This window comes from Malaclemys terrapin, chromosome 2 (genome assembly GCF_027887155.1).
Source record: "Malaclemys terrapin pileata isolate rMalTer1 chromosome 2, rMalTer1.hap1, whole genome shotgun sequence".
Taxonomy (NCBI): domain Eukaryota; kingdom Metazoa; phylum Chordata; order Testudines; family Emydidae; genus Malaclemys; species Malaclemys terrapin.
This window is the reverse complement of record NC_071506.1, coordinates 220,257,837-220,285,519: the sequence shown is the minus strand read 5'-3', so window position 1 is coordinate 220,285,519 and position 27,683 is coordinate 220,257,837. Positions and strand designations below refer to the sequence as shown.

The 27,683-nt window shown below is 38.8% G+C and overlaps 1 protein-coding gene across 1 annotated transcript in view; it reads left to right on the top strand.

Moving 5' to 3' along the window:
• Nucleotides 1-27,683, top strand: part of KCNH8 (potassium voltage-gated channel subfamily H member 8) — a 355,081-nt gene that overhangs the window by 192,795 nt on the left and 134,603 nt on the right. Inside the window, exon 5 of the mRNA XM_054020303.1 lies at nt 5,012-5,252. Within this exon, the coding sequence (XP_053876278.1) occupies nt 5,012-5,252 (241 nt within the window). The remainder of the gene's footprint in view (nt 1-5,011; nt 5,253-27,683) is intronic.

The following is a 27,683-nucleotide window of genomic DNA, read 5'->3' as shown; positions in this document are numbered from 1 at the left end:
ATTTCAACAGCTGTACTGCAATATAATTAAACTCACCGAGGCCTATGACAAGGACAAACAAGAAACCACCAATAACTGAAAAAAACACCACAGAAGAAAGATTTTTAGAGCAGTATGCTAAGGAGAAAGAACAACTCTTTTTCAGGTTTATGAAACTCTGTCATGAGTATAGGATGACCTAGAGGAGTCTAATGAAGAGACAACTGCTATTCAAGGATGATGTGGAGTATCAGCCTGTAAAGAATATTCACTGGAATATTCTTTGAGGGAGAACTTTGAACAATAGTGCAAGTCCAAGAAAGAAAACATGAAGATACAGCTAGAAGAAAAAATATATATATATTTTTTGGTATTATTATAATTTGTATTTTGCTAGCATCTAAAGGCCAAATTGTGATTGGGATCCCAATACACTAGGTGCTATACACACGTGTAAAAGATAGTCCCTGCTATGAAGAGTTTATAATCTAAATAAACAAATCAGACAAAAGGTGGGAAGGGAAATGTAGGGATTGATCCAAGGGTCATACAGCTGGTCAGTGGGAAGAGAAACCAAGTCTCCTGACTTGTGGGCTAGCGCACTATTTTAAGGATCATACTGTCTTTCAGGCACAATTAGGAATGTTCACTAGACTTTCCTGGAAATTCCCCTGGGATGGTGCTAGTGCAAAATAATCCAAAAAGAATTGCAGAGGTCAAGTATTCCAGGCCAGTGGAAGCAGCTGTGCCAGGCTCTCCTCCTCCCCCCCCCCCCCACACACTTTAACAAAAGAAACATAAGCACAGAATTTATATATCCTGCAGATCTTTTTGGGGAGGCACTGCAATTGCACCTTTCACCTGCCACGGGCTTCTGTGATGCCAGAAGAAAGGGAAGCTGGCTCACCGCTGGAGCAGCCAACTGTGGAGAGGGAGGGGGAACTTTGGCCTTGCTGCCCCCACTCCTACAAAGGTTCTAGCACCCTTGCTGTGATCCTTCCCCTGAAGCATCAAGAATGACTGCTGTTGGAGATAGGACACTGGGCATGGGGGCAGTACTCTGAGGTGAGGCCAAGCAGTCTCTCTCTCAGGTGCTTAATTGGCTGGTTCTTGCTCACATGCTCAAGAAGGTAATTTCCTCCTAGGTCAGACTGGTAGTGACCTTGTTTTTTTAGTTGGTTGGTTTGTTTGCCTTCCTCTGCAGTGGTGGGTGCAGTTCTTATGGGTATATCTCAATCAATTTCCTAACACTACTAGGGCCTTTGGGCATCAGTGCACTTCAGTCCCTCCTCTTTTCTGCCTATGACACATAATAGTTTAGTCTCCTGCAGGCAGTAATGCATTTGTCCAATTCAGATTGGTGGGTGTGGCGTGTGGGTGGCTGGGCAGTGTTGGCGGCCTGTAATATACCCAAGGTCAGACTGGATGATCAGAAGGTCCCTTCTGGACTTAAATTATATTTGGCGAGTGGAAAAAAAACCCCACAGGTTCAGCAGCTGCAAAAATGGATTACTATTGCAGAGTACAAAGCTAACCTAGCAAGATCTCAGAAGTAATTTGAGTAATTGTAGCAAAGAGAGAGAGCTAGTGTTTGCCACTGCAGAAGAGAAGTGGGAGAAAGGTCATGGAGAAATGGTGAATTCTAAATTAGCATCAGTAAACCTAAAACAAAAGGAGCTGGAAGAGAAGATACTTCTCAAAGGAGAACTAGAACTAATACAAAGATTTTAAACTGTCTGATTAAAAATTAACTGACAGCAGTCTGGACTTAGCGGAACATAGGAAAACAGGATGAAGCTGTTGAAAACAAGAACAAGGCAAAAGCTCAGATTAGTGCAACCGTGGAAATTCAGCCCTTGATCTTGAAGAATGAAGAGGCTGAGGATGGAAAAGACAGGAATATCAGCGTTCTCAGAGAAACTTGCAATGATAAAGGTTGTGTCAGGCAAAGCTAGTTTGAGTTTACCTGCAGTCGCACAATTGTTATCCATCTGTTATGTTCATATTGAATAACTTCAGAATCAGAAGCAACCTTGGCTTGCTGAACACACGCCAATTTCCACACTGTATTTTGTGAAGCTTTTCATTATCTGTACTGCAGGCCTGGTGATAGCAGCGCTAGATGCTCGGCAAGTCCTTCTGTTAGTGAATAATATTATGAAAAGGTTCATGAACTAGATGCTGCTGTTCAGCAGGAGAAGACTTTTTTTTTTTTAATTGAAAGATGAAGAGACTGAAAATGAGGGAATTGGGGAATGTATTTGAATCTGAACTTTGTATTTGCAGGGACCCCTGCAAATGAGAAAGATTCAAACAAGTTGTTCCTCTGGGGAACAAGACTACCCAGTGCACCATATGTATTCTCTAATGTCTATTGGGTCATGTTAAATATATGTGTGAGGCAAGATCTGGTCCTAAAGTAATTATAAATAATGTTAACGTTCATATAGCAGGCATCAAAAGGCAAATGGTTTATATTAAGATAAAATGAAGTAGACTGCTTAAGAGGTAAAAGTGTAGAGGGAACCCTGGGGTAAGCTCATAGGAAGAGTCAGGATGGGAGCCTTAAAGTCTACCTGTCCTGCAGAAAAGGAGAGTCCTTTAAAAGGAACTCTATGGTATTTAATGGAATTTTCCCAGCAGAAAAGGAAATAGTCAGTTCCTGGCCAACCCTATTCTTTATTAATTCCTACATCTTGTGGATTGATGGGGATTAACATTCACAGTCATCAGCACCACCTAGCCACATCAACATGCCCATTAGGAAAAGAAGAATTTTGTAAAAACATTTCCTGTTACTATAGAGGGGGAAAAATAAAGAATATGATCATTTTCGCAAGATGTATTTCTGCCTTGTTTGGGGAATGTGCTTCATTAAAATAGAGCTCTTTGCCTTGTAGGGTATGTCTGCTACAGCTGGGAGGTGCGATTCCCAGCTCAGGCTGACCTATGCACACTAGCTCTGCTTAAGGTAGTGTGCTAAAAATATCAGTGTTGCCTGAGGTAGCACGGGCAGCGGCTTGGGCCAGCGGCCTGAGTACATACCCAGGCTCCATAAAGGTTTGTACTAAAGCAGCTGGCCAAGGATATTTCCAGTGCTACTACTGGCTACACTGCTATTATTAGCATGCTAGCTCCAGCAGAGCTAATACACTTCTGTCTATCTTAACTGGGAAACACACCTTCCAGATGCAGGGGAGACATGCCCATAGATACTATACTGAAAGCGTATGGCTATTTGAGTAATTATTGCTGATTATAAGAGACTTGGATAACAAGTCCCTAAACTATGCATGCTGTATATCACCAGTGACAAGCTTAAACAATGGTAGCTTTAAGTGTCAGATGAATGTGGTACTTGAGCAATCCTATTTTTTCATGCTTTTTTCTTTTCTTTTCTAGTTTAAAAACAAACTGGGTTTTGCAGTGGGTTTTCATGATGTCTGTTCCAACTTCATTGTATGTTTAAAAGGAATGTTACTTTCACCCTGGGGATGGGCAGAAGGAGGAAAATTTGGGGACAAAATCGGATCTCGAATACACTGGTGTAAATCCAGAGTAATGTCAGTAGATTGATGTAACTAAAATCAGAGTCTGTCCAATTCTGAAAAGCAAGGTGCTTTTTTTCTGGAAAGGTGAGCTCTGTGCTTTGCTAAATTAACTTAATGAGGATTCTTTGCGCTTAGGGTCCAACTGTGCCCCTGTGGGAATTTATTGGAATGGACCATGCATATCTTAGTTCAGTTTCCTATATGGTAGGGCTAGCATTAGTCTGTTTGGTTCAGCTCTTTTACAGACTGCTTATCTGTGGGCTAAGGCATATATTCCAGCAGAAGCTTTCAATGATTCACATCAATCAAAAGCACAGACCCAACCCTAAATTCAAAATCAGTGTACTTGAGGAACAGGATGTTTCCTGAGTCATTAATGTACAGATTCCAACAGGTAAAATGCTGCTTACTGCAGTTAGAATTGATGCTTTTAATTTTTGAACTGTAAGTTGTAATAATAATATCCAGTACTCCAAATTTCTTTGATGCAAATACAGAATGTGCATTAGTTCTGCTAGCCCCCCAGAAAAATATTCTCCAGCAAAAGAACTGAAATAAAAAATTATTCATTAGCAAATTATTGCCTTTGTGGTGCAGTTCACTTAAAACTTGTGTAATGATCTTGGAAATCCTTATATAAAGAAATGAGACCACTCACAGAAGTCTAAGTTTCCTGGATCAGACCAATTATAAAGGTGGTGTGAAATCCATTAACTGTATAATGCAAGAAAAAATCTTGGCATTACTTTAATGTCAGGCCTAAATCTTTTATCAGTTTAAACTACTTCATATCATGCTAAAGTTAAATACAATATGTGTGTGTTTGCATGTCTGTCTCATGTAAATTGAAACAAACTTTCTTTCTCTTACAAGAAGGTAGTATGATTAATTCATAACAATTTGAGTAAATTTTGCTTCTTTTTCTTTTTATGAATGACCTGCAAACAGATTTTCCCCAAATTTGTTTTGAAAATTGTTTACCAGATAAATTCTTCAAATAAATCTGTGTCTGTAGTTTGTTCACAGGGGGTTCATTGTGAAAATTGGTATATTAAGCTGAAGTAGTTTTGATTGGCTGTGTAGGTCATGTGATGTATATCTGTTCCCCAACTGAATGAATGTAACTCTCAAGGTCAAATTTCAGTGATGTTTGCTATAGCTTATGAATGGAAAATCCACTTTCCTTTGATATTCTGCAATATTTGCTTAACTTTCACTGTTTGGGAAAATATTCTAGCAAATGATTTTGTTTTTTAGGCATATTCATAGAGTGAACCCCAAAGGCTTTACAAATACATTCAAAGTGAATCTGTTTGTAAATTTGAATGATTATCTACCAAAAAACATTTTGCAGTATTTGTCCAGCTGTAAGTGTCACAAATATTTCGTAGCTCTTTTTATAACATGAAAGATCAGATTCATTGAAATATAATCTGAGGTCAGATATTTTTTCCTAATTTCTCCCATTCTTTCTCTTTCAGAATGTTTTTGTAGATAAACCAGCATTTCCGGAATACAAAGTTTCAGATGCAAAAAAGTCCAAATTCATACTGTTGCATTTTAGCACTTTTAAAGCTGGCTGGGACTGGCTTATTTTACTGGCAACGTTTTATGTTGCTGTGACTGTACCTTACAATGTTTGCTTTATTGGCAACGATGAGCTATCTACAACTCGAAGCACAACTGTCAGTGACATTGCAGTGGAAATTCTTTTTATCATAGGTAAGATATATTTTTCTGCTTTCTGAATTTTGTTTTTCATTTTTTATAGAAAATCTAAATTTAATGTAAAAAGATGGGGTTATAATCAGATAATTATATCACTTTTTAAAATATTCAATTTCTCAGCAGAACATCCTAACAGATTTTTTCCTTACAGATATTTGGTGGTTTCTTTATTCTTATATATTTATCATGCCACATACCAAAATGTGGTTTCTAGTTAGGCTTGTTGTTATAGTTTCAGTGAGAGATCTGCTTTAAAAAAGTGGTGCAATATGTTTTTCATATTAGAAATGATCTCCATGTTTCATTACAACACAGGCCACATTAGTACTGTTGGTTATGTTCTGTAATCCACCTGAATGTTGGTATTTGAAGTGTAAATTTTGTTTTTTTGCTTGTCCCCTTCTCAGATTCTTAAACTGATTTTTGTTTTATGAACCATCCACTAATTATATCTCCAAAACATTGAGGTAAAAATATAATATATTGGGAAATAGGATTATTCCTGATGGCTCTTTTGTGGTGCACGGAATTTCTTTTTAGAGATTCATTCCTTTTCTTTATGAACACAGAAAAGCTGATAATACATGTTCACATAGGCCTTTGAGTATAACAGGAAGGGTCTTAGAACTTTTTGTAGTTCCAATACAGTTCTATATCTATTGATTAAAAAATATGTAGCTACATTACATAGAGTATAATGCAATTCTGGTGCCAATACATAGCTGTAAGGCCTTTTTTAGAGAAACATGGAAAGTTGAATAGGATTTTATTTAACCCACAGAGACATGGGAATGCAATATGGTAGAAAGGAAAGGATGTGGAGGAGGGAATAAAACTATCAGCAGAGTAGAAGTATCTTTAAAGAAAATATCTAAAGTACAAAATAAAATGGGAAATACCATACATTTTTCTGTTGCCCTCTCCCCCCCCCCAAAAAAGGTGATTTGGAATGAGTGGTTAGCTCATGTATGAGAAATAAGAACAAAACCCAAACTTCTTATACACCAAATACCAAATGTAGGCTATTTTTAAAGAAGAAAACTGGGAGGGTGGAGTTTTTTCTTAAGATCATCTTGAAAAATGTTTCTTCCCCTTTGCTGATAGAAGTTTAACTTCAATATAAGAATAGCTAGCAGGGATGATACTTAGTGGAAGATTCTGAAATATTTGTCTCTTCACTTTTGGAAGTAGAGTTCAAATGCAGATTTAAGGCAAACTTCTTCTCCCTGATACTCATGGTGGATCTTCACTGACTATTATTCTTTATTTATTCCCTGTTAATTGCTCACATTATCCTCAACCACTGCAGAATATGCAATAGAGATCTACGTTCTGCGATGCAAATCAGACAGGAGAATTTTTGTCCTTTGTAAAATGTCTGAGGTTTTCACTAATCAGTTATGAAGTGACTACAGATTACATTATAAAAAGTGCAAAAACAAATCAATTCCATTAGATCCATCTTTGGGAGAGAGAGACAGAGTGTAAAAATAATGTAGATTTAAGGTTAAAATAACTGGATGATCACAGGTTCCCTTACCATACAAAATGCAGATAACTGATTGATGTTATGATGGCGTAATTGGAATCTGAGTATGAGAAAACATACACTGCGTCTATCTGATTTATGTGTAGTATTATTCATATGTAGCAAGACAGAAGATTTAAGGCCCAGCACTACCTTTTTCTTTCAATTCCTGGGTAAAAATACACAACTTTGATATCAATAAATCATCAACAATGATGTATCCATGATGCATGTAGCAAATGTTCTTTTTATTTTTCCTGACTTCTCTGATCTTTGCCTGCTATTTTTTGTGCCAGCTCTTGGCTTTGTGATATAGTGAGTAAAGAAAGTAAAATCATGAATAAACACATATGGGTAAAATTTTTGGTGCACTAAGAGGGATTTATCTATCCAATTTCAATTAACAGTAATGAGAATCACAAGCATCACATTGAAAATGTACCCAAATACCATTTACTCTTTTTTTCACACATTTTTCTTTGGTAGTTGTTTTATTTATCCCCTTCACTCTCCTCCTCCCTCTTCCTCCCTTCCACTCCCGTTGTTTATTTTTTTAACAAAGAGGCTGGATTTTCTCATTTTTTGATCTATTGTTCTGGAGACAGGTTGTTCAGATCTTTTAGGGTTTCTATTTATTGTGTGTAAGAACTGGTTCTTTCATATTTATGTGGGAATGGAAAATAATAGGCTTAATGTTCACTTGTGCCACAGTCTAGCAAAACCCTTAAGCATGGACTTAACTTTCGGAACATGAGTAAGCACACTGAAATCAATGGGATTAGTCATGTACTGAAGGTAAAGCACAAGACTGAGGGCTTTGTTGGCCTTGACAAGGATACTTTTGATGGATAATTTGTGCAATCTTAGGGAGACATTGAAAAAGTGTTGAGAAAATTCCTCAAGATTAGCAAAGTGAGACAACTGATTGTAATCAGTTTGTTGTACATGAACTACTGCATCACTGTACTTGCAGATACTGAAGAATCTTGTATCTGTTTTAAATCTCTCTTGGATATCTCAGAATTTTTGATAATTTTTATTCACGTGTGTAATTTTGATAAACTTTGTTTTATTTTTAGGTAAGATATGCTCTCATTTTTAGCAGTATCACTGATGAGGGTAAAGCACTCACAACAAGAAGGAAAAATACCTCTTGCACTTTCTAGAAGAATGTGAAGTTTAATGAGCAAGAACAATAGAATACTGTGCCTGCTGCATACCAGTTACCAAGAAAATTAATAGGATGTGGACTGTTGCTTTCCTTTGAGAAAATAAATGTCTGTTAAAGTGCTGGGGTGAATCCTTTGCCTTGAGTGTAAGACAACTGCCAGGCTCATCGGAGCTGCAATTCAGGAAGGCATTCCTAGCAAAGTACTTGAGCACATGCCTAAATCCCATTTAAGCACATTGTTAAAATTAAGGGCATGCTTAAGTGCTTTCCTGAATCAGTAGCCTGGTGAGTGGAGTGAAGTGTTCAGATTAAATGTCTCTCCTAAAGAGTGAATAGTAGGTCAAGCTGTGGGTTTAACTGCTGTAATTTTTAAAATTCTCAAAAGCAAAGATTGGGGGTAAGAACGTATTTTATTATTTCAAGAGGGGGACATGGTTATCTTTCACAATTCAACCTAATTTTAATTTGTTAAATCCTGTACATACTAAAGTGTTCTTTTGGTCATTTGTTTTCATGTAGCTATTATTTCAAGCCTTTTTCTATTCTCCTTTCCAGTTTTGTATATCGTTCTAATCTAGTTAGACTCTATAAAGAAATATTTATTTTTGATCTGTTTCTCCATCTTTATGAAGAATGCTTTATTTTAACTAACAGGACTACCTAAAAACTGCTTAAAAGTTCTTTTAAAATAATAATAGACGGACCCAAAGAGAAATCCTTAACTCGAGTGAATTTAAATGCTCTCACACACAAGTTTTTAAAGGGTTTCATTGGTGACTAAGAAAAACACATTTATTTTACCATTTATTTCAAAGTTCTTGCAAATGATATTGTACAGGCAGCTAATTGGATAGGATTTGTTATGTAATACGTATGCTAAGGATCTCAATCTATCCCTATGCTGTTCTTTTCCAGTATGTGTGAAGGTTTGACATACAGACTATGTTATGAGAGAACTGGATTTGATACAATCAGCAACCACTTTATACACTTAACCCCATTTGCACCCCCTGAGCTGGAAGCGAGAGTACCACAAAACCACGATCAAAATCTGGCTTTGCTTAGGCAGACAAAAACAGCTGAAAGCTGCAGTTTTACTGACTGGGATAGATAAAGTGAAAGGACAGATTCATGAGAAGGGGGTGGAAATGTGGAAAACTGATCTTGATTCTGGTTGTCTGTGTTCAAGTTTTTTTGCTGAAGCTGCTTTTCTGATGAGGAAAATAATGCATTGTTATTGGCTGTTGCTAAGGAAATTGTTAGCCTGTTAGGAGCAATTTGAGTTGTATGCTTTATTTGGAGAAAATCTATAAGAAGTTTAGTTAGCGTGCATTGAAGCTTTTATTTAGGCAAAGATCTGGCACCTAAGCTCCCCTCCAGGTGGAAGGAAGGAGGGCCCCAGAAGGCTGGTTGCTGATTCCTCGAAACCAACTCAGACTTTCAGTAAATGTAAATGTTTGGAATGCTCTGAACCTACTGCAACAGCACATACGTACGTACGTACGTACGTACCTGTGTGTGTGTGTGTGTGTGTGCGCGCGTGCTTGAGACCTAATAAAAAAGTATTTTTAGGTAAAAGTACACTTGTTTGTACCAATCATTTATCAGATAGAGGAACTTGTCCCCGTTGATTTACTCCTGCCACAGGACCCTGTGTTGCTTTTTGTCTGGAGAAAAACAGTGATGTTACCACTGCTTTGTTTTTTGAAAACCATGGGTAACATATAGTATAAGGGACCTTGGGTTATTTGGCATTTTCTCTTTTCCTTCTGGATCATCTAGTTGACTAATCTATCTGGGGAAATTATTTCTTCTCTCTCCATTTTGTTAGTCACACCATTGTTGCCATGTGACTTTTACCCTTGTATAAATCTCCAGTCTCATGTTTTTGTTTCTACGAATTGCTTCATTCTGACTTTCAGATAAAGAACCATCTATTTCATTTCTTTATCTAAAAAAGCATTGATCACCTTCTTAATTGTAAGTGGTGTTACCTGAAAAATCATTGATCTGATGTAGAGTCCTATCATTATTACTAAATAAAATAATATGAGCAGAATTTATCCTAAAAAGAAGTTGGAAATCTTTTCAGGCAAGCAACAATTTTTTGGTAGATTAGCCATTAGAACTTTGAATTTTCAGTAGAATAATGATTATTCTCCACATAAGGTTATTCAAACCTAGTAAGATGACAGATGGCCTTGTAGACAAACTTTTCTCATGTTGAATACCATTTCACAAACAAAACTGAAATGTTTTGTAAGTAACTCATTTTTAATGAGCTACAAGGAAATGTAGAGATCAGTGATATTCACATCCCAACAACTCCGGAACCAACATACCCTGCATGTTGCCGTAAAATGCAATACATCATTTGTTAATTATTATAGCCTAATCTTTTGAGTTCAAAATAAGCATACCACAGTCATACAACACACTGTACCTAGCACATCAATTAGAACATTTTCATAAGACACTTCCTTTGTGATATTTTCTGTTGCATGTTATTATAGAACATGGAAAATAATTGGATCATTAATGTATCTTTCACAAATTAAATACCAGATGAATGGATCTAAGCCATGGACCTCAAATCTTCCAAGCATTGCCATAAATCCACATGAATTCCCTGGGTCTTACATTTTGCATATGAATATCTGAATAATTATAGTACAATAATAAAGTACAAGCATACATCTCACTATTGGTTATGCATAAATGATTCAGATATGCACATTATTCCATCAAAGGTCAAGTATAATGTACACTTACAAAATTTGGCCTACATCAGCCGTAACAAGATGGTAGTAGCATTTTAATAACTCACTCCATTATTAACAAAAATACACATGTTGCTTCATATTTTTTCCCAGTGAAAATGATTAGTTATTACTCATGTAGCATCATAGGTGCATTGTAGTGCTTTACAAGTAATGTTCTTGCCTGGAAGAGCTAACAATGTAAATCACACAAACACTGACAAGAGTAGATCAGAAGACTTGTGTATTTACGAGGGCAACAGAGTTCCTGTGGATAAACAGGGAGGTTTCAAAGCTCTAGTTGCTAAACTTGTTGCAAAAAAAACCCAAGAAGGGATATAAAGTGATGATCTGATAGCAGAATTTGTCCCTAAGTACTGAATGGTTTCACTTCATAATGGCAAAATATGAACTGAATAGAATGCGACTTCTCATACAATTTATTCCATTGGAGGAATATTGTAATAATAACCATGAGTTATGGATTCGTTAGTAATGTAAATCAACTACCCGGCAAGTTGTTTTGTGTTAGAAGTTTGGGGTATTTTATCTATAATTTTCATGTCAAAACAACAAAGTGAAACTGGCAAAAGCAAGGAGTTACTTGCTGACAATTTTTCAAATAGCTTCCATTAGCACACCCACAAAACTTACGAGCAAAGCTACTTGTCTCTCTCAAATCCCTATTTGCATTCATAAAGTATATCTGTCTGAAAATAGAGTGGATAGGCATAAACTACCTGATTTTTCTATGTACAAATGCCTGTTTGTGTGTGGGAGTGTTTCTGTGTTTATAAATGGGTGCAAGCACATTTTACATTCATGGAAGCCACTTGAAAATGCCATAGTTCAGGATGCCTCTCAATCTGTTTGTCATCTTGTTTGTGTGTTGCTATTTAAAAGAATCTCAGAGAGCAGCTTATCTTTCATGTTATAAACCAGCTGGTGTAAATTGGTGTATCTCCCTTGACTTCACTAGAGCTGTGCTGATTTACAGCAGCTGAAGATTTTAATCCCATATCTGAGGCTTCATTTCTTAAAACAACAACAAAATGTTATTGACCGTACAGGCATAAGTGTGTGGATACACGGCCGGACCTAGATTATATGACGCCCTAGTTGAGGAGTGTCTTCAGCACCCCCTCCCCCCATTTGTTAAACTTTTGAATACTTTATTTTTTTATTGCCTCTGTAGCCCATTTCACGACTTTAATACATGATTTGCATGCATGATTTATCCCTGTCATATAAGATGATACATTTGCATGTTAGGATCTGTAAATCTGTATTTATTCATGCCATATATAAACAAATAAGAAAATCATTTCCTCTAAGCTTATAGAAACTTTACTTAATTTTAAGAATAACTGAAATGTACAAACATCAAGAAATTGAACTGAGCACCAACATTAGGTGGACCAGTATTAAATAGTGTTACAATAGGTGACAGCCTTAAAATGTGAACTCTAGTCCTTTAGTTCAAAAGTTTGCTTTTGTCCTTGCAAACTGAAGCACAGCATCAGAAAATTGAAAGGCAGTTTCAAGTGATAAAATAGCAAGCAATATCAGTCTCTCATCAGCCATCGTCGATCAAGGATATGTTTTAATGAGCCTGAGCTTTGAAAATCTGTGCTCATTGCTCGTGATTGTGACTAGCAATGTGAGCAGAATCCTCAAAGCTATCCAGACATTAGGAAAAGTGCCCTTTGGCTCTGCATCATGAATGAATTGGAGAACATGAAGTGGAGAGTGCTTCCTGTGTTGCAAAATGTGACGGTTGTTGTCCAATTTGATATAAAGGTCTTTATCATTGACGTCCGAACATTCCTATGTGTCGTTGTCCGGTAAAGGTCCAGTACAATTGTTCGAGTATTTCCTGTCCGCCAGCAGCTTACTAAAATCATACAAGAATCCCCAAGTCTTTTTGTGGTGCTTCATTTGTCCAAACCTTTCTTCGATGGGCACTCAAGCAGTGTAAATGAGCGAGCAAAAAAGTCCCTCTTTAATTTTTCTTCCAAGCTTCCCATCAACTCATCTCTGTCCTCGTAACCAAACTGTCTCTTCTTCCAATGAATACGAGTTTCCTTGAAGGCATGCTCAACTCTGAAGTTTTCCACCATTTCTTTGGCAGCAATGACAGCATCTTCAAATCCGTTGTCTCTGTAAGCCACAACAAAATCAAGGCAGCTTCTCATCAAAAGTAGTAATGGTACTGATGTCCATTAACTGAGTTTGTAATGCCTTGCTTACAGTGTTTACTTGGAACAAGATATCGTGCCAAACCACAACTGAGACCAGAAATTTGAAGTCAGTGATCTGGTTTGTCAGGATTTGTGCTTTGGTGTAGTATTCTGGCCTTGTCTTTATTTGACTATGCCAGTTCCATCACAGTGTCATAAACCTCAGTCACTTGGTACCTCACTGGCCTTACACTGTCAATGCAGCTCTCCCAGCAAGTGTTACAAATTTGAACATGAAGTCTGTGATCTTCCACCTGATGATTCATGCTGAAAACTGGATGTATATCCTGTGCAGAACTCTAAATAGAGATACTGTATCTAAAGAAGATGATGTCACATATGACACAACCAGGTTGAGGGAATGGCAGCTAAAAGGCATGAAGAAAGCTCTTGGATTCAGTGCAAGGATCCTTGCCTGGACACCACTGTTTCTTCCCTTCATGTTCATTCCATTGTCATAGCCCAGGCCACAGCAGTCTTGAAGCTTTATTTTATTTTCATTCAAAATATTCATAAACTGTTCTGTTAAGTCTTTTCCAGTAGAGTTGTCCACAGACCGGAAACAGATAAAGTTTCTTTACTTGGATACAGCCACCCTTGTTATCAACAAATCTGTAAATGACATCTTTTCACTGTGGCTGTCAGGAGTGCAGTCCATTATTATGGCATAGTCCTTTACTTTGCCAAGTCTCATCAATATGTTATCAAGCACCTTCCTTGCCATGAGTCAATCAATTCATTTTGAATTGTTTTGCTGCAGTAATGGTCCATTGCTTCTTTATGAACTATTCGATGTAGGTATTAGGGAGAGCAAGTCTATGTTCCTCAGTCTTAGAAAGTTATCAAACATTATGTGTTAAGCATGGCACAGAAAGTAACAGAATTTCTTTTATATTGTTGCATAGATAGGGGTGTGCTAGATATTTCTGACGTCTCAATAAATATGTTCTTTATTAGTCACTACTTACACTCTTCAACTCTTAAGACACAAGTACATTTTCACACTTACACAATAAAACAAGGTTCACAATATCACAGCTGGTCTCTCACTTTATTCTTATATCTCACTGACTAGTGATGCCTCACCCCATATATACCCAAGAGGGCATGGCTGACAAGATTCTGGGAGGTTCAAAGCAAATGTAGTTCTCAGAAAGCCTGGAAGGCCCCATGATATTCTACAAAGCTCCAGAACATTCCAGGAGGTTAGTGAAAACTGATTCTACTTATGGAATACCTGAAATGTTTTATTCAAACATTCTATTTTACTCTTTGTTGCTAACAACTAAAACAGCACCCCAGGCCTGCCCCTAAATCCAGCCCTGTGTGGAGAGACACATTGGCATGAAAATTAGAATCTGTCTGCATATGTGCTACAACAGAATTAGGGATGGAATGTTCATGTTTAAGTTGGAACAATTTAAAATAAATTTTAGTAAATGTAATTTATTTGTTGATCTAGAAATAATTATAAATTAACCTTCTACTGTTGTCATAATGATAATTAAATTAAAATCAGCTCCTAGCAGCTCTTTACAGCCATTATTATTCTATCCGTTCAAGAGTGTAAAAACCTTTCATTATAAAAATACCCATTGTATCAAAATTGCTGGCCTTTTGGACTGACCATGATGTAAATGGAGTAGTTAACGACTCTTATAGTATATTTATACTTTTAATAGACATAGTGAGTACACACATCTTTGATCCATGATCAATGGAATCAGGTCAGTTCTATTGTGACTTGTTAGTGATGTTTAGCACATTTATTCAAAAATTTTTTAAAAAGTCACCTGAATGGGCTGTAATGATGTAAATGGACTTCTCAAGATGTTTGCAAAGGGGGAAAAGTGGACAATAGAAAAGGCTGTGAATAAGAGAATTGGATATAAGAGGCCATCTTCTCTATTTCACACCATCCAAGCTACAAATAAAGTCCATAGGACAAAATTCTATTTTGTAAAGAAAGTATTAAGTTTCAAAGGGCTTGATTCTGAACTTTAAGAAATTTAGAATTGGGAATACCTAGAACAAAGCTGGTCTGTTAAATGTTATAAAGGCCTGCTCCAAAACACATTTAAGTTAACGGGAGTCTGATTGGGTCAGGCTGAAAGTGCAGCACAACATAGACCATATACCGAGTTGATATTTTTGGCAGAACTGTGTAGGCAGCTGTAACTGTGACCAGATCTGCGTCTGTGCTTCTGCTAAATATGGTCAATGTTCGCTTTGTCAGTGATCATATACAGGTCTCTGTTTATAAAGATTTTTCTCTCACATATATCTTTCTACCTAACCAATTCACGGTTGGTTTCCTAGCCACTTCTTGATAACAGAAACGGAAATAATTGAAATTAGCATCACGTAACAATACAAAATCTTTGGCTGAAGCCATTATTTCTTATCCCCTTATTGTGACTTCTGTGATCACTAATTTCTTGCACTTTAGCAATTAAGTACATAATCATCAGTACGTATTAGCATAATGTTGCAATCAGAGTTGCAGCATTCCAGTAATACGTGACATGGCACTGGGGGTATGTCTACACTGCAATCCACTGACTAAGGCTTGCAGGGCTTCTCCTAACTGACTGTTTAATTGCAGTGTAGATGCTAGGGCTCAGGCTAGGAAGTTGGTCCAATAAAAGATATTCCCTCACCCACCTTGTCGCGCTAATATCCTGGGACCGATATGGCTACAATACTGCATCTCATAAAAGGACACCGTTTTCTGAAGACACTATGCTTTTATAAAGTCTCAACGTATTTAAGACATTTTGTTTATTTAACATGGCTTAAGGTAAAAACAAATGCCAAGCCCAGAGTTGCTAGCTTTCATGGTTTTATCATGAGTTTCAAGGTATTGGATATTATAGTTGTATCACAATTTCTGTTTAAAAGTTGATATTTCTAAGTTTTCTAAAATGGAATAGCTTAGTTGACTTCCTTTGAAATTTGGTGTGCCTTTAGAGAGTGGTGGGTAGGGTTAGTGACCCATGTTTGGGGTTATTTGAGCAAGGGGTTGTGGCCACAGAAGCCTTGAACAAAATTGCCATTTTCAAAATGTTTCTAAGTGGTGTTTTTTTTTTTGTTTTTTGTTTTTTATTTTTATTTCGTTGGGGGGGTTTTGTGCACAGAGCCAGAGATCAAACTATTGATGTGATGTAGGTCAATATGGTCTCAATTTGTCAAGTTTTACTCAAGGTGGTGCATGGAACCAACTAAATCTTTGGGGCACCCAAATTGAGAATAGTATTTTACAGGGAGGTTTACTGTGAGTGCAGCAGAATAGTCAGCAGCTGGTCTAACCAAAATTTTTGTTATATCAAGTGGGGGAGAGCCAGAGACAAAGGACACAGTGAGTCTGTCCGATGGGAGGAAAGGAGGGGGGAGGCTAGGGAGAGGGGTTGTGTCTGTGGGAGAGGGCAGGAAATGTGGACAGGTGGTAAGCAAGCTGTGGATTGGTTGTTAGAGAAAACCTGTTTAACTAGGAGGCATGTGGTTACTTCTTTATCTCGGAGTAGATTAGTGTGATATTTCCAAAGATACCCAGAGCAGAGGTTTTGGAACTGACAACACTGGTATCTTTACCACTGGGGGAAAAGAAATATGTGCACTGACAGGGTTGCCAATGTGTGGATTCTGGGTGATTCCTGTATCCAGGGTCGGCTCCAGGGTTTTGGCCGCCCCAAGCAGCCAAAAAAAAATAAAAGCTGCGATCGCGATCTGCGGCGGCAATTCGGCGGGCGGTCCTTTGCTCCCAGTGGGAGTGAAGGACCGTCCGCCGAATTGCCACCGAATACCTGGACGTGCCGCCCCTATCCGGAGCGGCCGCCCCAAGCACCTGCTTGCCAGGCTGGTGCCTGGAGCCGGCCCTGCCTGTATCATGAAAAGTTTGGGGGAGAGCAAGGAGTACCCCATGATATGGTAAGTGCTAAGTACAGACTGATTTGGGTGGAAAGAGGTGATCTGCATTGGCATCATGTTTTGCCCAATTTGCAGCGCCTAACTGGTAAATTAAGAGGTTGTGATCTACTAGACATTATGGTGATTCACTTCGGTGGAAGTGATGTGGGCCTTCTTGGTGTTCACCTCATGTATGAGAACAGATTTGGAGCGCATCAGAGATTTGAGTCTGAGAGTTCTGTGAATTTTCTCTGATTTGGCAGAGTATCTGAATAATTGCTACAGTAACAATATGAAAGTTAATAGTAAATGTTGGTAGAACATTGATCAGAAAATGTGTACTGTGCAGTGCAGCACAGAAATGTTGCAAGCTCTGACACCTCACTGTTTTCAGAGATGAGGTATGGAGATTGGATGAGGTCATAAAGTCTTTCAAACATAACTCTCAATATTTTGGAACAGAAACCCTGTCTGTGATTTCTCTCAGCAGCCCTGCCACAGACTCCACCCTCCAACCATTCTGAAACACGATCAGGAACACCATTCCACTATAACACAGGTCTCCTTTGCTCCAGCAACTGCATGTGAGTCAGGTTATAGTGGGTAGGGAAGTAACAGCAAAAGAAATACATGTGTAACAGGAAGTGAAGATTCAGGGAGATGTTTTCCTTGTGTGGATTAATTTGAAGTGGGTGACAGAGCTGTGATTGTGCTATGAGGAGAAATATATTTTGCACCCTCTCGTATGTGAGGAAAGGAAAGAGGTGTATGTGTGCCTTCAGGGTGCAGTATGCATGATATCTGTGTAGGATGGTGTGGGTTATGTCAGAAGCAAGATATAAGGCTTTTATTACAAAGGACATTATCAGCAGTGAGGTGGAATATGAAAGGATTATAATGCTTTAGTGATGGTTAAGTGAAAGTGCAGGTTGATATTGTATCCTGTGAGTATGTGTAAATGAGCTGTAAAAGGCTGTGAAGTGGTTCTTAAATTGTACATGTGTGGAGTTCTCTCTGGGGAGTTGGCTAAGTGTGGGAAGGTATGCCAGGAACTGAAACTTCCTTATAGTGCCAAGGATGATTATGTGATACATACTTATTGAGACAGTGCTCAAAGAGGATAGAAGAGAAGTGTCATGAACAACTTTGTTTTTCCCCTTTTTGTCCTTTGATAGTGTTTAGATGAAATCCTGTGGGTGAGAGTGAATAAGTTATAAACGGAGGTGAAGAGCTTGTATATTTCAGCAACTGTGGTTTTGGCAGAGTAAATGTATGTGTGTTAATAGGGCATTGCTGAGAGAGGGCAAAGTTGAAGTTGCATAGGCAACCTTAAATTTAATTTCATGGTTTTCAGAAGTTTTGTGTTTTGCTGAACTCGATGTTCTGCAAGAGGACAACACTCCATCGAGCAACCTTAACTCTGCGTTAACACACCTTTTTTGTCATTGAATTTTTCTGAAAATCCTAGCTCCTGGATTCATATGATTATGTGAAAATCTTCTTTACCAAATTAAAGCTGTTTCTAGCCCTTATGCTTGCATAGAAAAGCCTAAAATAATGAATAATGATTCAAACCCACAAAACAAATAAGAACCTAAAATTTCTTTATTTAAAAATCTCCTTTTTTAGCCAATTTCATTATACAATATTTGGGGTTTGATTGATTGATTTTTGGAATGCTTAGGGTTAGCAGCTCTGCAAGCCTGCAAGCCTTCTCTCAAAATCAAGCTCTTTTGTGTAAAAGAAATGGCAATTTTAAAAGTCACAGAATCATTACTGTAATATTTACAGAAATTTAATTATTACATTTGGTACTCTATACTCTAATGTTGCATTAAAACTGGTCAGGTCACAGTGCCAACAAACATTAACCTTTGCTACCACGGGAGCCCTTTAGGCCACTATATGCCTTTAAATTTGCAGATTTGCAGATTGTTTTATAGATCAATAAAATGGTTTACTCTTGGGTATAATTTTAACATCTCATTAAACTCTATTAAAGAAACGTACTCAGTGAGACAAAGAAATTCATCTCTTTTTCATATCTTCAGCTAACCCACCGATGTGTTTTTGGAATGTTCCATCATGGTGTGTGTGACAGGTTCGGTCACAAAGACCCCCTTGGGACTGTCACCTGACGTGCTAAACTACCTCTGAGCCTGTTTTTCCTTGTCAGCTTGGGACTCCAGAACCCTGTCTTGTTGAAGCAGACATGCAAGCCTGCTGCAACACAGACCCTGGGTCTGAACCTCATCCCCAAAGCTGCAGGCTTTAACTGAAAACCACTCAGCAGGTACTCCTGGTTCCAGCACCCAGACACCCAGCTCCCAATGGGATCCAAACCCCAAATAAATCCGTTTTACTCTGTATAAAGCTCATACAGGGTAAATTCATAAATTGTCCACCCTCTATAACATTGATAGAGAGAGATGCACAACTGTTTGCTCCTCCAGGTATTAATCACTTACTCTGGATTAATTAATAAACAAAAGTGCTTTTATTAAGAATAAAAGGTAGGATTTAAGTGGTTCCAAGTAATAACAGACAGAACAAAGTAAGTCACCAAGTAAAATAAAGCAAAAACATGCAAGTCTAAGTCTAATATATTAAGAAACTGAATACAGGTAAATCTCACCCTCAGAGATGTTCCAATAAGCTTCTTTCACAGACTAGACTCCTTCTTAGTCTGGGCCCAAGCCTTTCCCCTGGTACAGTTCTTGTTAGTTTCAGCTCAGGTGGTACCTAAGGTTTTTTTCATGACTGCAGCCCCATTTGTTCTGTTCAACTCCCTTTTATAGCTTTGGCCCAAGGCAGGAATCCTTTGTCTCTCTGGGTTCCCACCCCTCCTTCTAAATGGAAAAGCACTAGATTTAAGATGGATTCCAGTAAAGGTGACATGGTCACATGTCACTGTAAGACCTCATTCTTCATTACCCACATGCTGGCCCCCATGTCCACAAGAAGGCTTGCAGGTAAATAAACCATCTAGAGCCAATTGTCCTAGTCAATGGCTGCCATCAAGAATCTAAACCACCATTAATGGCCCACACTTTGCATCATTACAATAGGACCTCAGAGTTAACTTCATATTTCTAGTTTTAGATATAAGAATGATACGTACATACAAATAGGATGAACACGCTCAGTAGATTATAAGCTTTGTAATGATACCTTACAAGAGACCTTTTGCATAAAGCATATTCCAGTTACATTGTATTTATATTCCAAGCATATTTTAATAAAGCATATGGAGTGCAACGTCACAGTGTGTCTTAAGACTTGATCTTACACCCACTGAAGTCATTGAGTATTTTACCATAAATATCAATGAGAGCAGGATTGAGCCTGTATATTGTAGTGCCCCCTTAGGGCAAGGATCATTTCTTCCTTTATGCACTGTACCATATCCAACATCGTCATGCTCAGTAAACAGTAGCAATAAACTCTGTGCCCTCAGGGAGAATTTAGCTGGCAAATGACCCTGGTGTATGCAATAATTATTTTAAGAAAATCAAGCCTACGTATTAAATTAATTCTGCATTCTCAGAAAACATCTTGTTTTTTTTTGTTTAAAGTTGTATCCAACTACATGATAGATATTTCCTTGTGCTGGGGATTTTAAAAATTCATAGTAGAAAAAAGCTTTACACTGGTGCTTTTCATTATTCATCTGAACATTAAGCACCCAACTAATTCTGCTAAACCATTTGAAACGGGCTCCTTCGAACTAACATGTAATATTTAGCTGAAATCAAGTGCCTAATCTTTGTACCCAGCTATCCAAACTAGGCTGGAATGTCTCCAGAATGTTCTGGAGCACTGACACTCACTTGAAAATAGGATTAAGGATTGTGCAAAGGGGAAATAAAAGAGAAAATATGTTTTGCCTTTCCACTCTCTCCTGTTCTAAGATGTCATTTTGCACAGGAACTAATTCTAATAATTTTGAATTAATCTTTTTCTAAACTATCATATTCCCAAGTAAGAGTAATATTTTTTTAAAGTGAAATCCGTAAGCTCTGAAAGAGAACAAATTTTTCTGTTTGACAAAATGATAGGGCTGTACAGCTCAGTGGTGCAGCAACAGTTTGTAGAGCTGAAGTCTGTTTGGGTAGTGCTTTATTAACAACAATCACACACAAACAAAAATATTGTCAAGATTGGCAGACCCCAAACTTATGTTTAACTTGTGTTTAACTGTCTTTATGATCCAGTATGAGCCTCCCTCACAATTGAGAGAGTGTGCCCCATAGCTAACATCTTGACATGTGCTGTGTAGCATACAGACAGGTTGCTGACCCTACTTAAGTTCTTCTTCCAAGAAGAATCAGCGGTGTGCCTGTGCACTGCACATTGCAGGGTTGGGGCCGGTAAGGCCATCATCTCATCAGGTAAGTGACCTGTTGACAATAATCACAGTGGATCCAAATGTCTTTGGAAAGTTTGGTGTGGATGGGCACAGATCATCTGTCAACCTTTTCCTTTGGCACAGTCAAGTTATTGAAATAGAGAAGTTACCTAGTTTATTCTTATTTATTTATTTAACATTTATATTGTGTTAGTACTTAGAATCTAACCAAATCAAGATGCCATTGTGTCTAAGGACAAGATTATGGACTCTTGAATCAAATGTATGCATAAAAGAAGAGTTCTGGAATATTGTTGTGCGTCACTAGGACATTGGGATTTATATTTTGTATTTTAGACTTTTTTGTTTGTTTGTCCTTAAGTTGCTGAAGATATAAAAATGTAGGAAGACTTCTTCATGCTGTTGCCTTTGTCAGACAAATATGGCATCCCTCACTTTATCATATGGCAGTCCTCAATTCATAGATTCATAGAGTTTAAGGCTAAAAAGGGATCATTAGATCATCGAGTCTGACCTCCTGTATATAACAGTCTATTAAATTTCACCCTGTTACCACTGTATTGAACCCCCAAACTTGTGTTTCGCTAAAGTAGGGTTACCATATTTCCACAATCAAAAAAGAGGACACTGGGTGGGGGGGGAGCCCCGCTCTAGCCCCGCCCCATCCATTCCCTCCCACTTCCCACCCCCTGACTGCCCCCCTCAGAACCCCCAACCCCCCTGCTCCTTGTCCCCTGACTGCCCCCTCCTGGGAGCCCTGCCACTAACTGCCCCCTAGGATCCCACCCCCTATCTAAGCCTCCCTGCTTCTTGTCCCCTGACTGCCCCCTTCTGAGAACTCCCCAGCCTAACTGCCTCCCTACCTGTCCCCTGACTGCCCCGACACTTATCCACACCCCTGCCCCCAGGCAGACCCCCGGGACTCCCACGCCCTATCCAACCACTCCCCGCCCCCTGACAGGACCCCCAGAACTCCCAACCCATCCACCCCCTCTGCTCCCTGCCTGCCTCGACCCCTCTCCATACTCCCTCCCCATAGCCACACCCCCTCCCCCAGACAGACCCCGGGGACTCCCATGTCCTATCCAACTGCTCCCCACCCCCTGACAGGACCCCCAGAACTCCCGACCCATCCACCCCCCCTTACTCCCTGTCCCCTGACTGCCCTCTCCAGAACCCCCCTGCCCCTTCTCCACCCCCTGGCCCCCTTACCGTACCGTACCATGTGGCGCACTGGGCAGCAGGGGAGGAGGAGGAGGAGGAGGGAGGAGCTTGAGAGCTGCCGGAGGCCGATGTGAATGACCTGGCAGGCGGCGATCTGAGAAGGGGGGGGAAGGAGAGAGGAGGGGAGGGGAGGAGCTCTAGAGCCCGGCCGGAAGGGGAAGCAGAGGAGGGGCTCTGGCTGCCGGAGCCCCATGCGAGTGGCAGGATCCAGCCGGCTGCCCTGTCAGCTGTGCCCCGCTCTGCATGGGGGGGAAATCCTGGACATTTTTAGACATTTACAAATTCCCACCCGGACGCTATTTTTAACTCAGAAAGCCGGACATGTCCGGGAGAATCTGGACAAATGGTAACCCTGCTAAAGCACACCATCCAGAAAGGTATCCAGTCTTGATTTGAAGACATCAAGTGACAGAGAATCCACCACTTCCCTTGGTAGTTTGTTCCAATGGTTAATAAACCTCACTGTGAAAAATGTGTGTATAATTTGAATCTGGCTGGCTTCAGTTTCCAGCCATTGGTTCTTGTTATGCCTTTCTCATTTAGATTAAAGAACCCTTTAGTACATGGTATTTCCTTCCTATGAAGGTACTTATACTCTCCAATCAAATCAACTCTCAATCTTCTTTTTGATAAACTAAACTGATTGAGCTCTTTAAGCATCTCCCTGTACAGCATTTTCCCAATCCTTCAAATAATTTTGTGGCTCTTTTCTGCACCCTCTCCAATTTTTGACATCCATTTTAAAATGTGGACATGAGAGCTGTACAAAGTATTCCACACTCAATATCACCAATGCCATATGCAGAGGTAAAATCACCTCACTTCTCATACTCCCTACTCCCCTGCTTATCAATCTAAGGGTCCCATTAGCCTTTTTAGTCACAGCATCACTCTGGGAGCGCGTGTTATGTTGATGGTCCACCATGACACCTAAATCCTTTTCACATAGGTATAGTCTCCATTCTTTGTTCCCTAAATATATAGCTTTTCATTTAGCTCTTTTAAAATGCATTTTGTCAGAATGGGCCGAGCTTACCAAGTAATCAGGTTTGCTCTGCATGATTGTCCTATCCTCATTGTTATTGTTATAAATAAAATGGGGGGGGGGATAGCTCCCTTTGATGGACACCCAGCCAGACAGTTAGCTGTAAAATCCCTCTTGGTAGCTGTTCTTTACTTGCTTTACCTGTAAAGGGTTAAAAAGTCCCCCAAGTAAAGGGGAAAAAAAAAGGGCACCTGACCAAAAGAGCCAATGGGAAGGCTAGAACTTTTTAAAATGGGGAAAGAAACTTTCCCTTTGTCTGTTGTTCTCTGGAGAAGGAGACATGGAGCAGCAATGCTATGTAAGGCTTGAACCAGGTATGAAAATTTATCTTCCATATCTAGAAGAAATAATTTGGATAGGGAATGTTTAGTTAGACACAATCAGGTTTATTTTTTATTTTGGCTTGTGGATTCCTCTGTTACCCTGAAATCTAGTCTATAATCTGGGCTTGAATAGGGACTGGGAGTGGCTGGCTCACTACAGAAGCAGCTTTTCCTCTCCTGGAATTGACACCTCCTCATCTATTATTGGGAGTGGACTACATCCACCCTGATTGAATTGGCCCTGTCAACACTGGTTCTCCACTTGTGAAGTAACTCCCTGCTCTCCATGTGTCAGTATATAATGCCTGCATCTGTAACTTTCACTCTATGCATCCGAAGAAGTGAGGTTTTTACTCACGAAAGCTTATGCCCAAATAAATCTGTTAGTCTTTAAGGTGCCACCAGACTCCTTGTTGTTTTTGTAGATACAGACTAACACGGCTACCCCCTGATATTAGTCTATCTTGTCACCCAGATAAGTTTGCCTTTGTGGTAGGTGGTCCTTTACACCAAAAATCTCAACAATAGTCAGGTTGTGCCCAGGGACTTACCCTATATCAATTGAACCTTAGATCTCACACCAAACACAATGTCTGTAGCCAATCCTATAATAAAAATCTAAAGATTTATCAACTAGGAAAAGGAAATCAGTGAGTTATTTACAAGATTAAAGCAGGTAAACATATACACACACACACACACGAGTTGCAGTCTTGAGTTTCAAAGGGTAATAGAAGCTTCTATAATAAGCAAGTTCTATATGTCCCATAGGGCAAACCTGGGCTAACCACTGGGAATCTCTTTCTTATGCCTACAAAATCTTGCCCTCAAGAACCCAAGCAGCACAGAAATATAGTTTCTCCTCCTCAGGGATTTTTATTCCCTTTTCCTCTTCTCTGAGCTTCTATTTCAATGGAAGGGAGGAATTCACTTGCACATCTTCTCTTCATGGGGGTGAAGAGCAATCTACAAAGTCTTTTGTCCTCTGATGTTGCATAATAGTTCATCTGGTACTGATGGGTCTTCTCTGTTGGGCAGGAAATAACACCACCTGTAGGAGACTAGTATTTTACATTAGTTAATATTTCTGTCCTGTTTTGGTGTTAATTACAGAGGCTTACAAGTCAAATGCTCAACTGTTACCTTACAATATGGGATACAGATGTCATAAGTGAGATTAATGCATGCAGCAATTTACAATCATTCAAATCTGAATACTAAATGCACTTTTATAACTCAGACTTATTTTAACCATAGAGAGAGACAGTAATATGATAGCTTTATAAAAGATATTGCCTCACCCACCTTGTGTCTCTAATATCCTCAGACTGACGTGGCTACAACTACACTGTCTATTTTAACAATACCAACACACAGCTGGGATTAGTCTGGCTCACCTATGTATTTGTCAGAATCCAAGTGAGGCCTGGAAACTTGGGCATAAGCTGTCATCTGGCTGGCCAGCATCACAACTGCTCCACAAGTAAACTCAATAAATGTGCTACTTACACTGGAATGATGGTATCAGAATCTAGCCCTTAATTTTGCTGATAAATTGGCATGCCCAAAATAAATAGGTTATTTCAAATAATTTTATTTTGCATCATTAATTGTCAGAAAGACAGATGAATGCCATGTACATTTTCTCAGCCGTGCCATGGGGGATGAAGATCTATGGCCCTAATGATATCCAGCCTAACTCCAGATCAGAAGAATGGGCATGAAACAGTTTAAAATAACTACTTAATCTATATTTATTGGGAAAACCAAAAATCCCTACAGAACATAAAAAGGGAAATATTAGAATGCAAATTTCAGTGCAATGAGTTTGAACTGAAAAACTGAAAAAGAAACATAAAGCACAAAAACCTGAGCAACTACAACAGCGAACTTTGGGTGCAGGTAATGAAGAACAGAAAGCTGTATGTGGATGATGAGGGAAGATACCTAGCTTTCCTAGAAAGCATGCCTAGCTTGAGAAGCTGAATGTCGTAACATTGATTAAAAGGGACATTATGCAGCATGATGCTGAATTTCAAAGAAAGCTGAAATTGCATATTATGAGAAAGAGGAAATGGTCACAGAACACAGTTAAACAGCGGAGGCAGGAGACATCCACAGTAGATATAGTTACAAAGCTACTGATGTCTGATCTTGACCATGCTGAAGAAGGAGCTTCCTACTCCTCTGTTACCACATCCCAGTGAGGAGCAATTTGGCTTTGTAGTTTTCATGTGAGCTAGACTATAAGGGAGTCTCAGGTTTACGGTGACCAGCTATCTTGTGTGAGATTTTTTTTTTAACCTCATGTTATGTAACTTGAGTTAAACATGCACCTTTTTTTCCTAGTGAAGACAAAGCCATAGAGAGAAGCCCACCTTAAAACAGAAACATTTTAGAACTTATGCTGGCATTTCAGATGTCTTTGTACAAAGTGTGGTGAATGGACATATTTATGAACCTTAAAAGTCTATTGTTTGCTCCTACTGCTGTTTCTTTAGTTTCAGTTAGTTTTTTCTGGGCATTGTTCATAACAGAGCTATTATTTATTTATCCTGTTCTGCTTTTCTGAGCATATGGCATGATTTATGGAACTTGAACTTGATTTACAATGCTGTTGATCCAATTTACACTGATTCCCCAGAGAGGAGTCTCCCAAGGGATATAAAACTGTATCACTGTCAAAGTTTGTCTACAGCTTTTTAGAAATAAAATCTTTTAGATCTACCACTAGAATTATTATTCATTATTTACTGAGCTCCAGTACTGTTCTCAGCACTGCAAAAATATATGAGAAAAGACAGATCTTCCCTAGGGGATTATAGTCTCAATCAGGCCCACCCAATACTGTTTGGGCACCTTGGATGCACAGACTGAAGGTTTAGTCTTGAAGCAGTGTAGCTATGCTTCAATGATGATGGTTCAGTGTTTTGCCCAAGAAATATTTTTTAAAATATGCTTACAAATATGCCATTTAATTTGCTAAATAATTACATGTCCTTAACTGTTTTGTAGCTGCAAATCTACTGTAAAACTCATGTCCTTCCTTTTATAGAATATATATCTAAATATAATTTTTAAATGCCAGTGCAATTGGTACATTTGGGACACAAATTTCTAGCCTGTCAGCATTTTTGGCAGTCATAATAAAAAAATTATTACCACTTCTGGAAAGTCCAGAAGTCTTGCATTGCTCCCACTGACTTTATATTTGATCAGCTCACACTTTGATAAAGATGTTGTATCATTCAGCTTTAATGCCTGACTCTCTCCCTTATTAGCACCAACTTAGTCCCCAGTCTACCTGCTCTGGATTTTAATCAGGAGGAAAACGTTTATTTAAAGAGTCAAAATGCTTAATCTTTCATTTCCCCGAGCAACCATATCAGTAAGGTTCTGGAACGTGAGGTGACTATGTAATTCCTAGAAATAATGAAGTCTCTGAGGAAAATGTCTCTTGTTGATAAAATTTTACAAAAAATGTTTGTTGCTTGAGTAGTTCCTGTTTCCACTTCAGCATTCCCAAAAAATCAATAACATAGTAGTTAGGCTGTAAAAAAAAGTTGCCCAGATGAAGATGTTCTAGACCCCCCCAAAAGTTCAGAAAGCTGTCAAAATGAAAGATGGACCTCCATCACCCAACTCACTTTGAATTTCTATATACCAAGTTTGGTGCAAGAAGATGCTGTTGCTAGTGTATCTCCTCCTTTTCACAACTGCTGCTTCCCCTTCCTCATCTTTTCCTAGTCAGTTAAAAAGAAAATCTGTACCTGTTGCCCTAATCTGGTTTGAAGAAACTAGCAAAAGAGGGTGAAGTGCCAAAGGAAACTGCCATGTCTGAGATATTGTATGAGGGATGC